The sequence below is a fragment of the Chiloscyllium plagiosum genome, chromosome 29 (genome assembly GCF_004010195.1).
Source record: "Chiloscyllium plagiosum isolate BGI_BamShark_2017 chromosome 29, ASM401019v2, whole genome shotgun sequence".
NCBI lineage: Eukaryota > Metazoa > Chordata > Chondrichthyes > Orectolobiformes > Hemiscylliidae > Chiloscyllium > Chiloscyllium plagiosum.
The window spans coordinates 9531601-9546864 of NC_057738.1; the positions used below are offsets into that span (position 1 = coordinate 9531601).

Genomic DNA, 15264 nt, shown 5'->3' on the forward strand with positions numbered 1-15264 from the left:
TGCCCACTCACTTAACTTGTCCAGGTCACCCTGTAATCTCCTAACATCCTCATCACTTTTCACCCTGCCACCCAGCTTTGTATCATCAGCAAATTTGCTAATGTTATTGCTGATACCATCTTCTATATCATTAACGCTATATCATTAAAGTAGTAAGCCTCCTTCGATAATGCCTTCCAAAGCTTGACCTCTACCATTTAAAGGACAACAAGAGCAGATACATGGCAAAATCTTTTACAGCAGTACCCAATCCAGTCCGCATATTACTCTGATGCAAAAGTATATTACTGTTCCTTCACTGTCCACAAGGTCAAAATCCTGGAAATCTCTTCCTAACAGCACTTTGTGTGTATCTACCTAACATGGACTGAAACAGTTCAAGTTGGTGGATCGTTATTATATTTTCAGTGTATCTGGGGATGGGTAACAAATATTAGCCTAACACCCACATCCCATGAAAGAACTGAAAAAAGGAAATAAATTTGCAGGGATGTGGGAAATGGGACTGACTGGATTACGGTACAGGAACTCCGAATGGACATTGTGGACCAAATGTTTCCTCCTTGAAATATGTGTGATTCTGATTTAATTTTGTCATCTTAATTTCCAGATTGTCTGCCTCTGGGGAGTTGGAGGTGCCACACCTGGCAAGTTTCTGCTTGGGTTGCGAGTTGTGTCATGTGACAGCTCTGTGCTTGTTGCTCCTAACCGGGTATTGGTGATTCCAGCACAGAATGTCAGCATATCGTCGTAAGTGACATTGTGATTCTAATGTGATTCTAACAACAGTTTCTAATGTGTATGTATGTGAGCAAATGTATTGTTTTGCAAAGGTATGGGACTTACCTTAATTCAGCTGCAGTCTTGCATCTGTATTTTTTTAATAACATTATTTTAGTTACACCATTGGATTAGCACAGAACTTGTATGTGCCTCCACTCAAGGCAATTAATAACAGATTATTTAATTCCTCTTGGGTGTTTTACATTTGCAACTGTTTTAATTTATTTGGAAGGAGTTGGTGGTCTGTACATGTGATAATTTAAAAGAGCTAACTTTGTGATAGATTAAAAAGGTACTTGTACCTGACAATGAATAAGGCCACGTTCAATGTTTGAGAATAGGAATGTAGCTCTATGGTTGGTTTCTGAGAGTCAGTTAGCTAGAATGAGGACATAACTTCTGATTCCTTTCAGCTATATGTTGATGGGGTCAATTAGGTAAGTTTGTAGTAGGCTTAAAGGGGGTACAGGTGTGTTGAGACACACACCTATTTCTGGGTTGCTTAATTCTGGGCAAGTCTGGCAAGTCCAACAAAGGATGGTAAGCAAAATTCATTCATTCTTTCACTCTCCTGGTGTGTTTGAAGTTTTTAATTTAATGCAATAACCAATTAGCTTGACTGTGTGCCACATGTTTTTAAAATGCAAAAATATGTGTTAAGCTGAGCCTTCCTCAGAAATTTAGGTTTTGACTCGTGGGCTACATACCTGTAGTATGTTACTGTATACAGAATACAGTTTTGTGATTTATTTTAACCGATGGTAGACTGAATTTTAACATGCTCTAATTTGATCTCAATCAAGCTCATAAGTTCCTCTTTGTATTTGGTGTCCTCTTTTTGTTTGAATTTTGAACGTTAGTGGTTAGATTTATACAGATTAAATTTTAGGCTGCATGTTATCGAAGCTCAGTATTACATAACTCAGTGACCTAGAAAAAGACTAAACATTCTTCTCATAATGCGTTACAATTTGGATTAAGTTTGTTCAATTGGATTCACTCAGTCAATATCGAATGAACTGAGAATTATAGAAGTTCATGTCTTGTGCTTCACATTAGAAATTTGATGGTGGAAGACAGTGTCACTCAGAGAAGGCATATCCAGTAAAACTAATGAGGGAAAATCTCATCAGGTACACTGTTAGCTGATAAATTCCTAGTTTGTGCTCTCGATGTGTTTAAGTTGCGAATGCACAACTATGATTGATGCTGTCAACTATTTAAAAAAAAAAATCCAATTATTTTTATATGTTGGAATTTATATAAAGTGCTTCATTTTTTTTGATGAGCCTGAAACTAGATCATTGGTATATGATCATTAATAAATCCACAAGGGTATTCCCAAGAAACTCCATCCTATATGAGTAAAACATGGAATTTACTACCCAGGAAGTGATAAGGCATCTTTGCAATTTGCCTCATTGAGTTGAGGCTTGTTAACCATGCGAAGGAGAATAGAATAGAGTGTTATGCCGATAGTGAGATAAAGTAGGTTGGAGCTAGGCTTCTGTGGAGCAGAAGAATGTCAGAATAAACCAAAATGCTGAATAACCTGTACTTGTGTTGTAAGTTCTATGCAGTGTGTAATAAATTGGTGAAGTGAAAGAATCATACAGCATAGAAACAGATCCTTCGGTCAACCAATCCATGCCGAACATAATCCCAAACTAAACTAATCCCACCTTCTGCTCCTGACCTATATCCCTCTAAACCTTTCCTATTCATGTAATTATCCAAATGTCTTTTAAACATTGTAATTGTACCCACATCCACCACTTCCTAAGAAAGGTCAATCTCTCTTTGTAAACAATTTGCCCCTCATGTCTTTTTTAAATCTGTCCTCACATTAAAAATGTGCCCCGTTGACTTTAAATCCTCCATCCTAGCAAAAAGACAACTTTTATTAACTTTTGTCTATACCTCTCATTATTTTATAAACTTCTATTAGGTCGCCTCTCAGCCTCCAATGCTCCAATGAAAAATCTTCCAGCCTTTCTTTATAACTCAAGCCTTCCATACCTGGCAACATCCTGGTAAACCTCTTCCAAACGTTTTATAGCTTAATAATATTCTTCCTATAACTGGCCATCAGAACTGGATACAGTATTCCAGAAAGAGGCCTCATCAATGTCCTGTACAATCTCAACATTACTTCCCAACTCCTATATTCAAAGGACTGAGTAATAAAGGCAAGCATAGGCAAAAGTGAGGACTGCAGATGCTGGAAACCAGTGTTTAGATCAGAGTGGTGCTGGAAAAGCACAGCACGTCAGTCAGCATCCGAGGAGCAGGAAAATAGACATTTCGGGCAAAAACCCTTCATCAGGAATAGAGCTATAAATAAAGGCAAGCATGCCAAACATCTTTTTAACCACCCTGTCTATAGGTGACTAAAAATTAAAAGAATTATGTTCCTGCACCCCTAGGTCCCTCTGTTCTGCAACACTACCCAAGACCCTACCATTAATTGTATATGCCCTGTTCTTGTTTGTTATACCAAAATGCAACATTTATCTAGATTGAATTCCATCTGCCATTTTTCAACACATTAACCCATTTGATCAAGATCCTTTTGTAATCTTGATGAAATTCAAGAATAATGGAACAGATAAACCACTTAAAATTGTAACAAAACTGTGTGGAAAGGGGCAAATCTCCTTTCTAAAGGTAATGCATATTTATTGTCAGATGTTTTGTTATTTGTAACAGGTCTTCAATACGAGCATTGATCAAGAATTTTTCAATTGCCTTCTTTTTCCCCGCGTTCGTTACATTGCTTTTCTTTCAACATAATCGTACAGCCTACGATATAGTAGCTGGGACCATTGTGGTAAAGAGAAGTGGAGGAAGGTAAAGACTCTGCAAGTGACTATAATTTTTTTACTCTGGTCCTCCCATTTGCTAAGTTCTGCATTATTCAGAAGGAGAAGAAAAGACCCTTCGCTGTCTTCACTCCAAAGTAATGGATTCTTTGAGAACTAAGTTGAAAATGAATACATATACAGTAAAGTACCTACGAGGATTTACAGGAATTGATTTGGTCTTGGGAATGAATCTCCTCCAGTGCTTAAGTGTAGTCTTTAAAATGTGTATCTTGACTGACTCGCAGGTTCCACATCAGAAATATGCATAACTTTGAAATTAAAGTCTCAAAATCTTCCACAAAAATTGCATGGCTACATTTGAGAAATCTCAACTTTAAAATTTACAATTGCTGTTTTACTTCAGTCTCCTCGTCGTGACACTTCTATTTTGTGTGTGGCTGCTGCTTTGGAAACTTCTGCTAGGGAAGAAAACGACTTGCAGCTGATCAACTTGAAACAATAACCAAGGTGTTGTTGATAGCTGTCAACTTCCCTCTGGAAATATAACTGGACAGATTGGATTAGAGAAGAAGTTTTAAATCATGAAACCCTTCCACTAAATATTCAGAGGAAAAGCAGATTTGAAAAGAGCATACTTTCAAACCTACTTTGTTTTTAGCACATTAAAGGTTTCAATTGTTTATAAAGTTGATACCTGTTCTGCAATAGTAAATCCATATGCTCAGTATTAGAATTAATTCTATTCAGTTTGATTCCCAAAGATTATGTAGGATTTTTGAAAAATATACTTTGAGTAACATGTTATGACTCTTATGTGCAAATTATATTTTTAAATGGATGTTCTTGCATACTTGTGATTTGTTTTGTTTTTAAAAACATTATTATTCTTTGCATCCACATTGAGTTGCTTTCATGACTGATTATCTTGGCCCCTGAACCTACCACCTCAATGTAACATGACTTATTCAGAAAACTCTTTACTACCGGTCATGTGCTGTTTTACACAAGACAGCATGTCGTCTTATGCTGTCATCAATTACAAATTCATACCGAACTTTTTTTGCGTACCCATGATATTTGAACTGGTGATCTAAAACTCATGGGTAGACTTCCATTCGGTTTAACGTAATAGGAATTTGAGAGTATCTGGAGGGCCACTCTCAGATATTTTCCCATTTAATGGTCTGACCAAATTATCATTCATGCTTGCCAAATGCCAATTTATTCTGTTAGGCCCTAAATGCTGTGACAAGGCATACTGTATTTTTCCCAGCATTTATGATATTTCCTGTTCACTCATATAAAAGTGTTAACTAACATGTCTTGTTTATGGATATGCATTTAAATAATACATCATTGAGGTATTTGGAGATATTTAATGAACTTTTTGTCTGGTGACTTTGTTTATTTTTCTAGTTGAGATGATATGTGTCAAATGATCCATGCAACTTCTTTTTTTCAGGGATACTTGATTGTTGATCAATGAGAATCCTACTTAATGTTTTTGGTAGAAGAGAGGAAGCAATTGAAGCATCATAGTTCAGGCACTTTACTTTACCCACAGCTCTGACCTGCGACTAAAAATTGAGCTGCCCTTTTGTGATAATGACCAGTGTGGAATGATGCTCCCTGTGGCTACAGTTAGAACTGTATCATTTGTATTTACTGCTGCAGTCAATATGAACTGTAAAGCTGGCCCTGCCAGTGGCACAAGTGGTCAGCTGTCTTTACTACAGACGGTAATACTAGCCTAAGTGAAGGCTGCTGCGCCATGTTGAGTAGGATCGCAAAATCTTCATTCAGCTTTGCCTCACTTTTCCAGTCAAGTAGCAGGTTTAGTTTTATGGATTTGACAATTTTTGTACCAGCCACTTGTATCTAAAGCAATTTTTTGCAAGGTTGAAACATGTCAAAAATATACACATGTTTTAAAAGTTAACAGCTATTTTATCGTCACATGCAGTAAATAGCTGGAGCTCTTGTGGCATAGTAGTCGTGTGTCCACCTCTGGGTCAAAAGGCCCAGGTTCAAGTCTTCTCTAGTCCTGAGATCTGTATGACATATCTGAACAGGTTCTTTTAAAAATGCCATTTTATGCAGCTATTTGCTATTAAATGGCCATGTCTTTTTAAATGTATCCCTTATCTTGCATTATCTTGCCTCATTTTTAACAATGCTAAGACAATGTATTGTTGAAGCTGAGTATAGCATTGGATGTGGCCAACACAATATAGGTCCTCTGATGGTTGCAGGGTCAGAGACCTAATCTACCCTTTACCATGCTTCAACTGAGAAATGTTGACTGAATTAGGAAATATTTTCAAATACTGACAGCAGTGTAGGCTGTGTCTGGGGACTCAACTGTTATCTTGAAAGATGTGGTGGTCGACCTTTTGCAGAAATAATTTGTATACATTACAATATTAAACTCATAGTTAATGCAGATCCTCTTATCACCCTGGATTTAAATATTTTTTCACTTTCAATACTGGTGCATTATTTCCATATTATACCAAACTACTTGATTTTTTTCTGTGATGCAAACTGTTAAAATTGTTTCTGCAAAGAAATCAAATCTTAGAGGACTTATCTTTATGGTTTAGTTTTATTTTAGCTGCCATTTCAGTCACGTAAGTCTGGTGACCGTTGTGATTAAACAGCCTGTGAATTTATAAGATCTAAGCAGTGAAGTTCTATGCTGAGAAAGTGGAATATTTCTGAGAACCAGTAGTCCCATAACATTGATTCACTGTGGCTCTGTCCACTGTAATGGTAATGAAACTGCCTTTCTCACCTCCTTTCTGGAGGGAGCAATGTACAGCACAATTCCTAACTAATTAACACAAATCAACCTGTCCGATTCAGCCAGTTGCTGGTTTTACAGTAGGACTGCATACTTTTGGGAAATGTTCTGATGCGCGTCAAATGACTTCAAGCAAAACTAATTTTGATGGTGAAAGTTGATTTTGTTCGATGTCCTTTGTAACAGCCAGAAAACATTGACTCTGCAGGAGGATAATTCTCCATCTATTACTAATGTATTGCCACAATGTGGTCAGTGTTGCAGGAAAATTTGAGGTTGACTTTATTTTTAAAAAAATCAACACAATAGTCCCTTTCTGAAGCTGAAAATGTAATGCCCTTAAATTTCAATGGATTCAATCATCATTTTACTTTGGCAAATTTAAAAGCAACACCTCAGGTGACAACTGCTCCTTGTGGAGATTACAATTTGTATTATTGAGCAAATAACTTCTCTGAAGAACAGTCACTGGACCCAAAACATTGATTCTGCTTTCTCTCCACAGAAACTGCCAGACATGCTAAATTTTCCAACAATTTGTTTTTATTTCTGATTTCCAGCATGCGCAATTCTTTATTTTTTTTGAAACTAACCTCTCAATGACTGTCCAGCATAAGCCATATATTGAATCAGATTACAAGAGATGTGGTTGTGAATGCTGGACTGTGGTGATTTGCATGAGTCGTAGAGTTTTACAGCATGGAAACAGACCCTTTGATTCAGCTCATCCATGCCAACCAGATACTTTGATCTGGTACCATTTGGCCCAAATCCCTTTAAACCCTTCCTGTTCATGTTCCCATTCAAATGCCTGTTAAATGTAATTGTACCTCTGGCAGCTCACTCCATACATGCATGACCCTCTGTGTGAAATAGGTCTGCTCGGTCCCTTTTATGTCTTTCCCCTCCCAACTTAAACCTATGCCCTCTAGTTTTGGACTCCCATACCCAGGGAGAAATTGAAAATCCTTGGCTATTCACCATCCATGTCCCTCATGATGCTATAAATTTCAGTAGGGTCACTCCTCAACCTTTGAGATTCCTGGGAAAATAGCCCCAGCCTATTCAGTCTCTCCCTATAGTTCAAACCCTCCACCCTAGCAACATCCTTGTAAATGTTAGACGAGAGGGTTTTTGTCTAAAAAATTGAGTTGGACCCTTTCAGGAGTGAAATTAGGAAAGACTTATGGTATGGTAGAAGTTTCAAACTGTCATCAGTTAACGTCTAATCCTGATACATTTTTCTTAACCAAAGTAATTGCAGGGTGTGGAGAAAAGCAGGTATGCAGAGTTAGGGTATCAGTCAGCCATGAGCATATTGAATGGCGTAAGACGTTGGAGAGGCTAAACAGTCTACTTCTGTTCATGTTATTTTGAATAGAATGGAATATCCTTTATTGTCACGTGTACCCCAGTAGAGAAGTGTAGAGTATTTTAAAAACTTTTGAAATGTTGCATCTTATGGCACCAGCTTAGGTACAAGTCTCAGATACAAAAGAGAAATAAAAAGTACTTGCATTATTTTAGAATGCTTAAAGACTAACTTAGAGATAAGATAGAGCTAAACAATTGACATTACAGCCAGATTTTTAAAAAAATTACAAATAAACAGCTCAGTGCAGAGGTTTCCTTATGTGATCTGACCACCCACATCTGACAACCATCCCTACTCTGCTCCAAGCCTGCAGTCCGCTCTGTACCAGCTCTCAACTACTCCAAGGTAAGTTCCAGGACTGCTTCCCTACACTGGCTGCTGCTCTGGGACTGCTTTCCCCCCTGTTGGCTGCTTCTCTGGGCTGCTAGAAAGCAATAGGTTCGCAATTCATATTAACTTGCATCAAAATTTGAGAGTGCAAGCAGCATTTAGAGTCAGATGTACAGCAAGGAAACAGACCCTTCGGTCCAACTCTTCCGTGCCGATCAGACCTTCTAATCCCACCTTACAGCCCCTATTCGTCTAAACCCTTCCTATTCATATACCCATCCAGATGCCTTTTAAATGTTGCAATTGTACTAGCTACCACCACTTTCTCTGGCAGCTCATTCCATACGCGTACCACCCTCTGAGTGAAAAAAGGTGTCCCCTAGGTCACAACATCTTTCCAATAGGAAGGACACCAGAATTGCACGTAATATTCCAACAGTAGCTTAACCAATGTCCTGTACTCAATACTCTGACTAATAAAGGAAAGCATACCAAAGACCTTCTTCACTATCCTATCTATCTGCAACTCGACTTTCAAGGAGCTATGAACCTTCCCGTCAAGGTCTCTTTGCTCAACTACACTCCCTAGGACCTTACCAGGACTTATAACACTTTAAGGGTAAGATTTGCTTTCCCAAAATGCAGCACCTCACGTTTGTCTAAATTAAACTCCTTCTGTCACTTCTTTGGCCTATCTGATCAAGATTCTGTTTTAATCTGAGGTAACCTTCTTTGCTGTCCACTACACCTCCAATTTTGGTGTCATCAGCAAACTTACTAACTATACCTCTTATGCTCACGTCCAAATTATTTATATAAATCATGAAAAGTAGTGGACCTAGCACTGATCCTTGTGGCACTCCATTGGTCACAGGCCTCCAGTCTGAAAACGAACCCTCCACCACCAGTTCTGTATCCATGTTTGATTAGTGAGACGAAGGATTGTACTCTAGTCTTAAAATCACACTAACCTTTCAGAGTAGTTTTGACAGTAGATATGGAAACTTTCAACTGACTGGAACGCTAATAATCATTGGGCACATTTATTACAATAAAAAGAACGTGGAGTGAGCAATTTGGGAATTATGGCATAAAGAATTTGAATAAACTGATTGAAAAGTTCCCTCAAAGCACCATTACAAATAAGGGTTAGTAACATAATTAAAACACTTAGATGGTCATGTACTGTGGGTACTGCTGTTTGTGCACCAGAAGCTGTCACACCAGAAAGATTGCTCTTCAGTTTGTTTCCTGGAGATCCAGCCACTTGGAGGGAAAGATGCTTCTGAAGTGCTTTTGCAAAATTTGTGGAAAATTAATATTTCCTTATGGGACTAATAGTGACTTGATAGATTTTGACATAAGTTGCTGCATCCTAACTGTGGTATAAGAGGAGGTTTCTTCTACTGGAGTTTATGGAACTGAGATAACTTGCCTCTTCTTTAACTATACTTAAAAACTCATCAAATTTAAAACTTAAAAGTTATGTCATTATTTCTAAGTTCAATCTACTGCTGATTTGAAAAAAAAGTACTATACAGTTTCCACTCCTGTAGAACTTTACCAGAGATAAACTTCATTTATCAATCTTGAGGGCAACTTGGACTTCAAATTTCTCTACAGTATTTTATGAGAGATTGAACAAGTTAGCAATGTCTTTTAAAAAGTAGTTGAAACTCAGTTACTTTGACTCACTAAAAAAAATCTTCCATAGTTATCCTTGAAGGTTAAAATTTTCCCCTAAGCAGGTTTAAAAACTTAATCTTAAACCTAGATTGGTCTGTCCATTTCTGGTCTCCATAGATTGACACTGAAATCCTTTCAATTTCCATTTTAACAGCTATTTTAATTAAAACTCAAGCCAGGATCCCCAGACTGCAGGAATACAGATATGTAGAAGGCTGCAAACATAAAAGGGCCAAGTCCATGAGGCAAAAGAACAAGCAGCAATGGAGCTTTATTAAGAAACTAATAATGTGGTAGCAGCAGAGTGAATATTAGTTTAAAATAAGTTGGATAAGTATTTGAAGGAGAAAAAGTCAGAGATAGTGCCAGGGAGTGGGACGAACCCTTATTGAAAAAGTCTCTGCAGTGTTGATGGAAGCAAATAGACAACTATGCTATGATTTGCTAATTTCTTTATTGAAGTTGTGTGCCAGATTGACTTAGAATTTCAGGTTCACTTTCAGATTCAACAAGTTTAACTGCTAACAGATCCTAAAGTTTGAGTTTTCTAACATCAGTTGCCTGTTTGATTCACAGGCAGCTAGACTTTTATTCCTGACAAAGGGCTTTTACCCGAAATGTTGACTCGCCTGCTCCTTGGATGCTGTATGATATGCTGTGCTTTTCCACACCACTCGAATTTCCAGCATCTGCAGTCCTCACCTTTCTCCTAGATTGTCAATCCGACAGTCCAGGTGGAAAATGTTAAGGCACCCTGCAATTAATTTGTTTAGAAAACTATTTCTGGATTTACTAATACTCGACATAAAAACTGGGATTTTCAAAGAGCAGGAATAAATGAGAAGTTCTGGTTGCAAGATGGCTCACTGAGCTGGTAGATTTGTTCTCAGACATTTCATCACCATTATTAGGTAACATCAGTGAGCCTCTGAAGTGCTGGTGTTCTGTCCTGCTTTCTATTTGTGTTTTCATCTGTTGTGGTGGGTGTTATCACCTCCAGTCCCTTTTCTGAGAGGTTGGTAAATGAGGTCCAAATCAACTTGTTTGAATGCCAGGCCTCCAGGAATTCCTGAGTGTCTTTGTTTAGCCCGTCCTAGGATAGATGTATTGTCCCAGTCGAACTGGCGTCCCTCTTTGTCTGTGTGTAAGGGTACTAGTGATAGTTGGTCATGTCTTTTGGTGGCTAGTTGGTGCTCACGTAGCCTGGTGGCTCATTTCCTGCCTGTCTGGCCGATGTAATGTTTGTTGCAGTCCTCGCAGGATATTTTGTATATGGCATTCATTCTGCTGGTTGTTGGTACAGGGTCCTTCAAATTTATCAATAGCTGTTTGTGTGTTGGTAGGTTTGTAGGCTACCATGGTGTTAAGGGGCAAGAATAGTTTGGCTGTCATCTCATCCCAACGCTCACAAATGAAGCTGCCTCAGGATATTATTTAAGCAAACCACAACACACTGCAGCACCCAGGAACTACGAGAAGCCAAAGAAAAATACCTAACACAACATATTTAAGTACAGTCTGCTGATTCTTAAACAACAAACCTAAACAAGATAACAACCGACCCAGAGACTCTAGCCACACTACCATACATTAAGGACATCTCTGAGATGACAACTAGACTACTCCGGCCCCTTAGCATCATGGTAGCCTACAAACCTGCCAACACGCAAAGATGAATCTAAAGGACCCTGTACCAATAACCAGCAGAACGAACGTCATAGACAAAATACCCTGCAAGGACTGTGACAAACATTACATGAGACAGACAGGCAGGAAATGAGCCACAAAAGATATGACCAACTATCAATAGTACCCTTGCACACAAAGAGGGACAGCAGTTCCATTCTAGGACAGGCTAAACAAACACTTGGGAATTCCTCAATGGCTGGCGTTCAAACTGGAACATTAATTTGGACCCCATTTACCAACGTCTCAGAAAAAGAACTGGAAGTGATAGCACCCATCACAACAGACCAAGACACACAAAGCAGGAAAACAGGTGACGGTCTGTTGAAGGGCTGGTGTTCTGTCCTAACAGGGTGACAAAATGTCTGAGAAATCTACCAGCTCACTTACAACCTGGGCTACAAATCTTCTCAAATATTGCATTTGAGAAAGTGTTTATATACCACGAGGGAGATATTTTACATTGCTTGGGCTAAGTTTTTTGGACCTTGCTGATGCAACCTCTGTTTAGAACTAAAAGGAGCAGTTAAGTGATGAAATTAAGTGGGAGAAAAAAAAACTTAAGCATTTAAACAATACATCTTTCTCACTTTAGCATAAATCTGGACATTATGCCTGGAGATACTGCTTGGCTCAAAAGTTATGTTTAATGACCCATTTCAAATACAAATTCTAGGTTTCTTTCTAAGAGATACTCACAACCACCTAACAGACTAAGTAGACACAATCATGTTGTTTATCCAACAAGATTTATTCTAGTTAAATATTGTAGCTAGATTTAGTGCTGAAATTCTAAGTCAGAATATGGATATGGAAATATAGACAGACAAATCAAAAGAAGACCAAATGTTGTATATGACCCCCTGTCCTCACCCCACCCCCAATACCTTTTGTGTTAAATAGATTGTCATTCTGGCTTCAATGGATACTCTACTTCATCTTAAATCCATTCTCCACAACCTTCAGCAAAAAGTATTGAGATACATTAGACTAAGGAAATTGATTCACCCCTTCACAAAGTAGTTAAAAATAAGAACACAGATCTTGTATCAATCGAGGCAATTTCATGGCATATCTGCAAAGTGTCAAATATTGAATTATCTATTTTTTTTTCTTTGTAAGATATGTAAGAGCCTGTGATAATACTATTTCAGTATCCTGACAAATACATCCCCAACTGTTTATCTGGTGACTTAATTTGTGACCCTGCAAATTAGCTGCATTATTTCTTGGTATTACATTCTAAAAATATTGTTCAGCGATGAAGCATCTTGGCATATTATTGTGGTTCAAAAGTGATCTAGGGAGATGTTTTTTTTTTAACACAATTTAAATAAAGTGCAGAAAAAATTATGGCTATCACACCAGACTTGGAGATTATATGTATTAGGAAGACTAAACAGACTAGATCTTTGGAGAGAGAAGTGTCTTGGAGGTTTTTAAAATTCTGAAAGTTATGAATGCTTTCAATTTTCCATTCAAACACAAAGATAGACAGTTATAAATAAATCTAGGAGAAATGCCTTTACCCAGAAATTGGATATAATAATGGAACTTGCCACATAAAACAGTTATGGTGATAGGGTTGGGGTGTAATGTCTTTACAGGCAACTAGAGAAAATAAAGGGAAATGGGTATGCTGTTAGGGTCAGGCTTGTTTTACTGCTGTAAATTCTACACATTTCAGAAGATCTGAAAGAATACAATAAATAGTCATACAGAATAAAAGGACATACAGGTAGACACTGAACAAAATCAAATGATTTAATATTTCTTTTTTTATTGATGGCGTTTATCCCATGGTTTTGTTAATCATACAGTAATAAACATGGCTTTAATATTAAATTGTTCTCCTTATTATCCAAAGTCACCATAGTCCATTTAAACAAATATAAAAATATATAGTTAATACTTTGTACAACACTGTTTTGGTCCAAACAAAAGTGGATCACAAAAGCCAATATGCAAACTTTAAAGAGTTCCCAATTTTTTTTTAAATCACAAAGGATGTTAAATGGATTAGGCAACTTTGAATAATGAGATTTACATAATAAAATCTTCTAATAGACAATACTGAACCAAAAACATACCGCTATAACAAAAAATAATTCAAGTTCACAGATTTGTGATTTTGTCCAAGAATGGTAATTGACTGAAAATCATAAGATATGTACATAATAGTTTGTAATAAAATGAAATAAGTCAAAAAAGCATAAACAGAATTTTTAAAAAGCACATGTTCTATGAAATGAAGACAATTCATTTAAAGTCCTCGAAGTATGATTCTTCAATCATTCTGCAGTCAGAAAACATCGGTGCACAACAGGCCATCCATTTAACATCTACACATTCACATACTTCACACATACTGTGATGAAACCTTTGTAGAATTATCAGCCCTATTCTCACTGATGCTCTTCAGTCTATACAAACCTTTCAGTACAATTGAGTGGGTTATGAACAATATCTAGTGGTGCAGATGAAGAGGTATCAATATACAAAGCCATTCACTTTGCAGGTTGTTTGTAGCCAGACCATGCCAAGTCTTTAACTAATGACACTGCTGGGATCTCACAAAAAAAATCTACAGTCCACCCATCACCAGGCAACTAAAAGCAGCGACCAATTATATGCAGGTTCAAATGGTCCTAGGTAGATCTGATAAAGCCCAGAAGGAGGTACAATTCAATTATTAATGCAGGGCACCAGCTCTTTATAGAAAAAACATTTTCAATAATTAGCTGTTTTTAAACAGTTGTGACAACTACTTCTTGCGCCTAACTGCAGTCTTTATCTTCCGACCAGTAACAGTTGAACGGCCACTAGATGTCGTAGAAAAAGGATTGGTGCCGCCAACCCTGCTCAAAAGAAAAACAAAAGATACTTGAATTATATAAAAACAAATTAAACACAAGTTCAACTTGTATAAAGAACATCTTTGTTTTTAATTCAATTTCAGAGTTTAACCACGTCACACATTTAAATGATGTTTCTTCAGTTATTCTTTATATAAACAGGTGCAATGAAACAGTGGACTCGTTAAAATAATCCATTACCCCCCTTAAAACAAGGTTTTTCCTGTCCAACAATTGTGGATGCAAATGGCTGAAACATTTCCAGGATCATAAAATAATCAGAACGTTTCAAATATTCCAGTGCTGCACTTGATTAAGTCAATTAGGCAGGTTCAAGAGAATGAACCTTCAATACTATATCCATAAGATGTAGGAGCTGAAGTTAGGCCATTCAATCATGGCAGTAAAAACAATGACTGCAGATGCTGGAAACCAGATTCTGGATTAGTGGTGCTGGAAAAGCACAGCAGTTCAGGCAGCATCCAAGGGAGCAGTAAAATCGACGTTGCGGCAGGGCTTTTGCCCGAAACGTCGATTTTACTGCTCCTCGGGTGCTGCCTGAACTGCTGAGCTTTTCCTGCACCACTAATCCACATTCAATCATGGCTGATGCATTTCTCAACCCCATTCTCCTGCTTTCTCCCCGTAACCCTTGACAATCAAGAACCTATCTCAGTCTTAATACACTCAATGACCTGGTCTCCACAATCTTCTGTGGCAATGAATTCCATAGGTTCACCAGTCTCTGGCTGAAGATGTTTCTCCTTATCTCAGTTCTAAAAGGTCTAAGGTAGTGCCATTGGGTCCTGGTTTCTGACCAGGACATCCACTCTACTCAGAGGCAAGAAGTGTGGCGCTGGAAAAGCACAGCAAGTCCAGCAGCATCTGACCAGCAGGAACACACAATCCCTTCAGTTGTGG

General features: G+C 37.8%; 2 protein-coding genes across 3 annotated transcripts in view; one reads left to right on the plus strand and one right to left on the minus strand.

Moving 5' to 3' along the window:
- fam8a1b (family with sequence similarity 8 member A1b) overlaps positions 1-4973 on the plus strand; it is a 29347-nt gene extending 24374 nt beyond the window's left edge. The window contains exons 4-5 of one of the 2 annotated variants that reach the window (XM_043719125.1): positions 611-750; positions 1843-1924. In XM_043719125.1, the coding sequence (XP_043575060.1) occupies positions 611-750; positions 1843-1891 (189 nt within the window). In that variant the 3' untranslated portion in view covers positions 1892-1924. Of the gene's footprint in view, positions 1-610; positions 751-1842; positions 1925-3492 lie in introns of those variants that run through there. The other variant, XM_043719124.1, reaches the window with a different exon arrangement.
- An 8265-nt stretch (positions 4974-13238) lies between these two features.
- Positions 13239-15264, minus strand: part of nup153 (nucleoporin 153) — a 75110-nt gene continuing 73084 nt past the window's right edge. Inside the window, exon 22 of the mRNA XM_043718942.1 lies at positions 13239-14346. Coding sequence (XP_043574877.1) covers positions 14253-14346 — 94 coding nt within the window. The 3' untranslated portion in view covers positions 13239-14252. The remainder of the gene's footprint in view (positions 14347-15264) is intronic.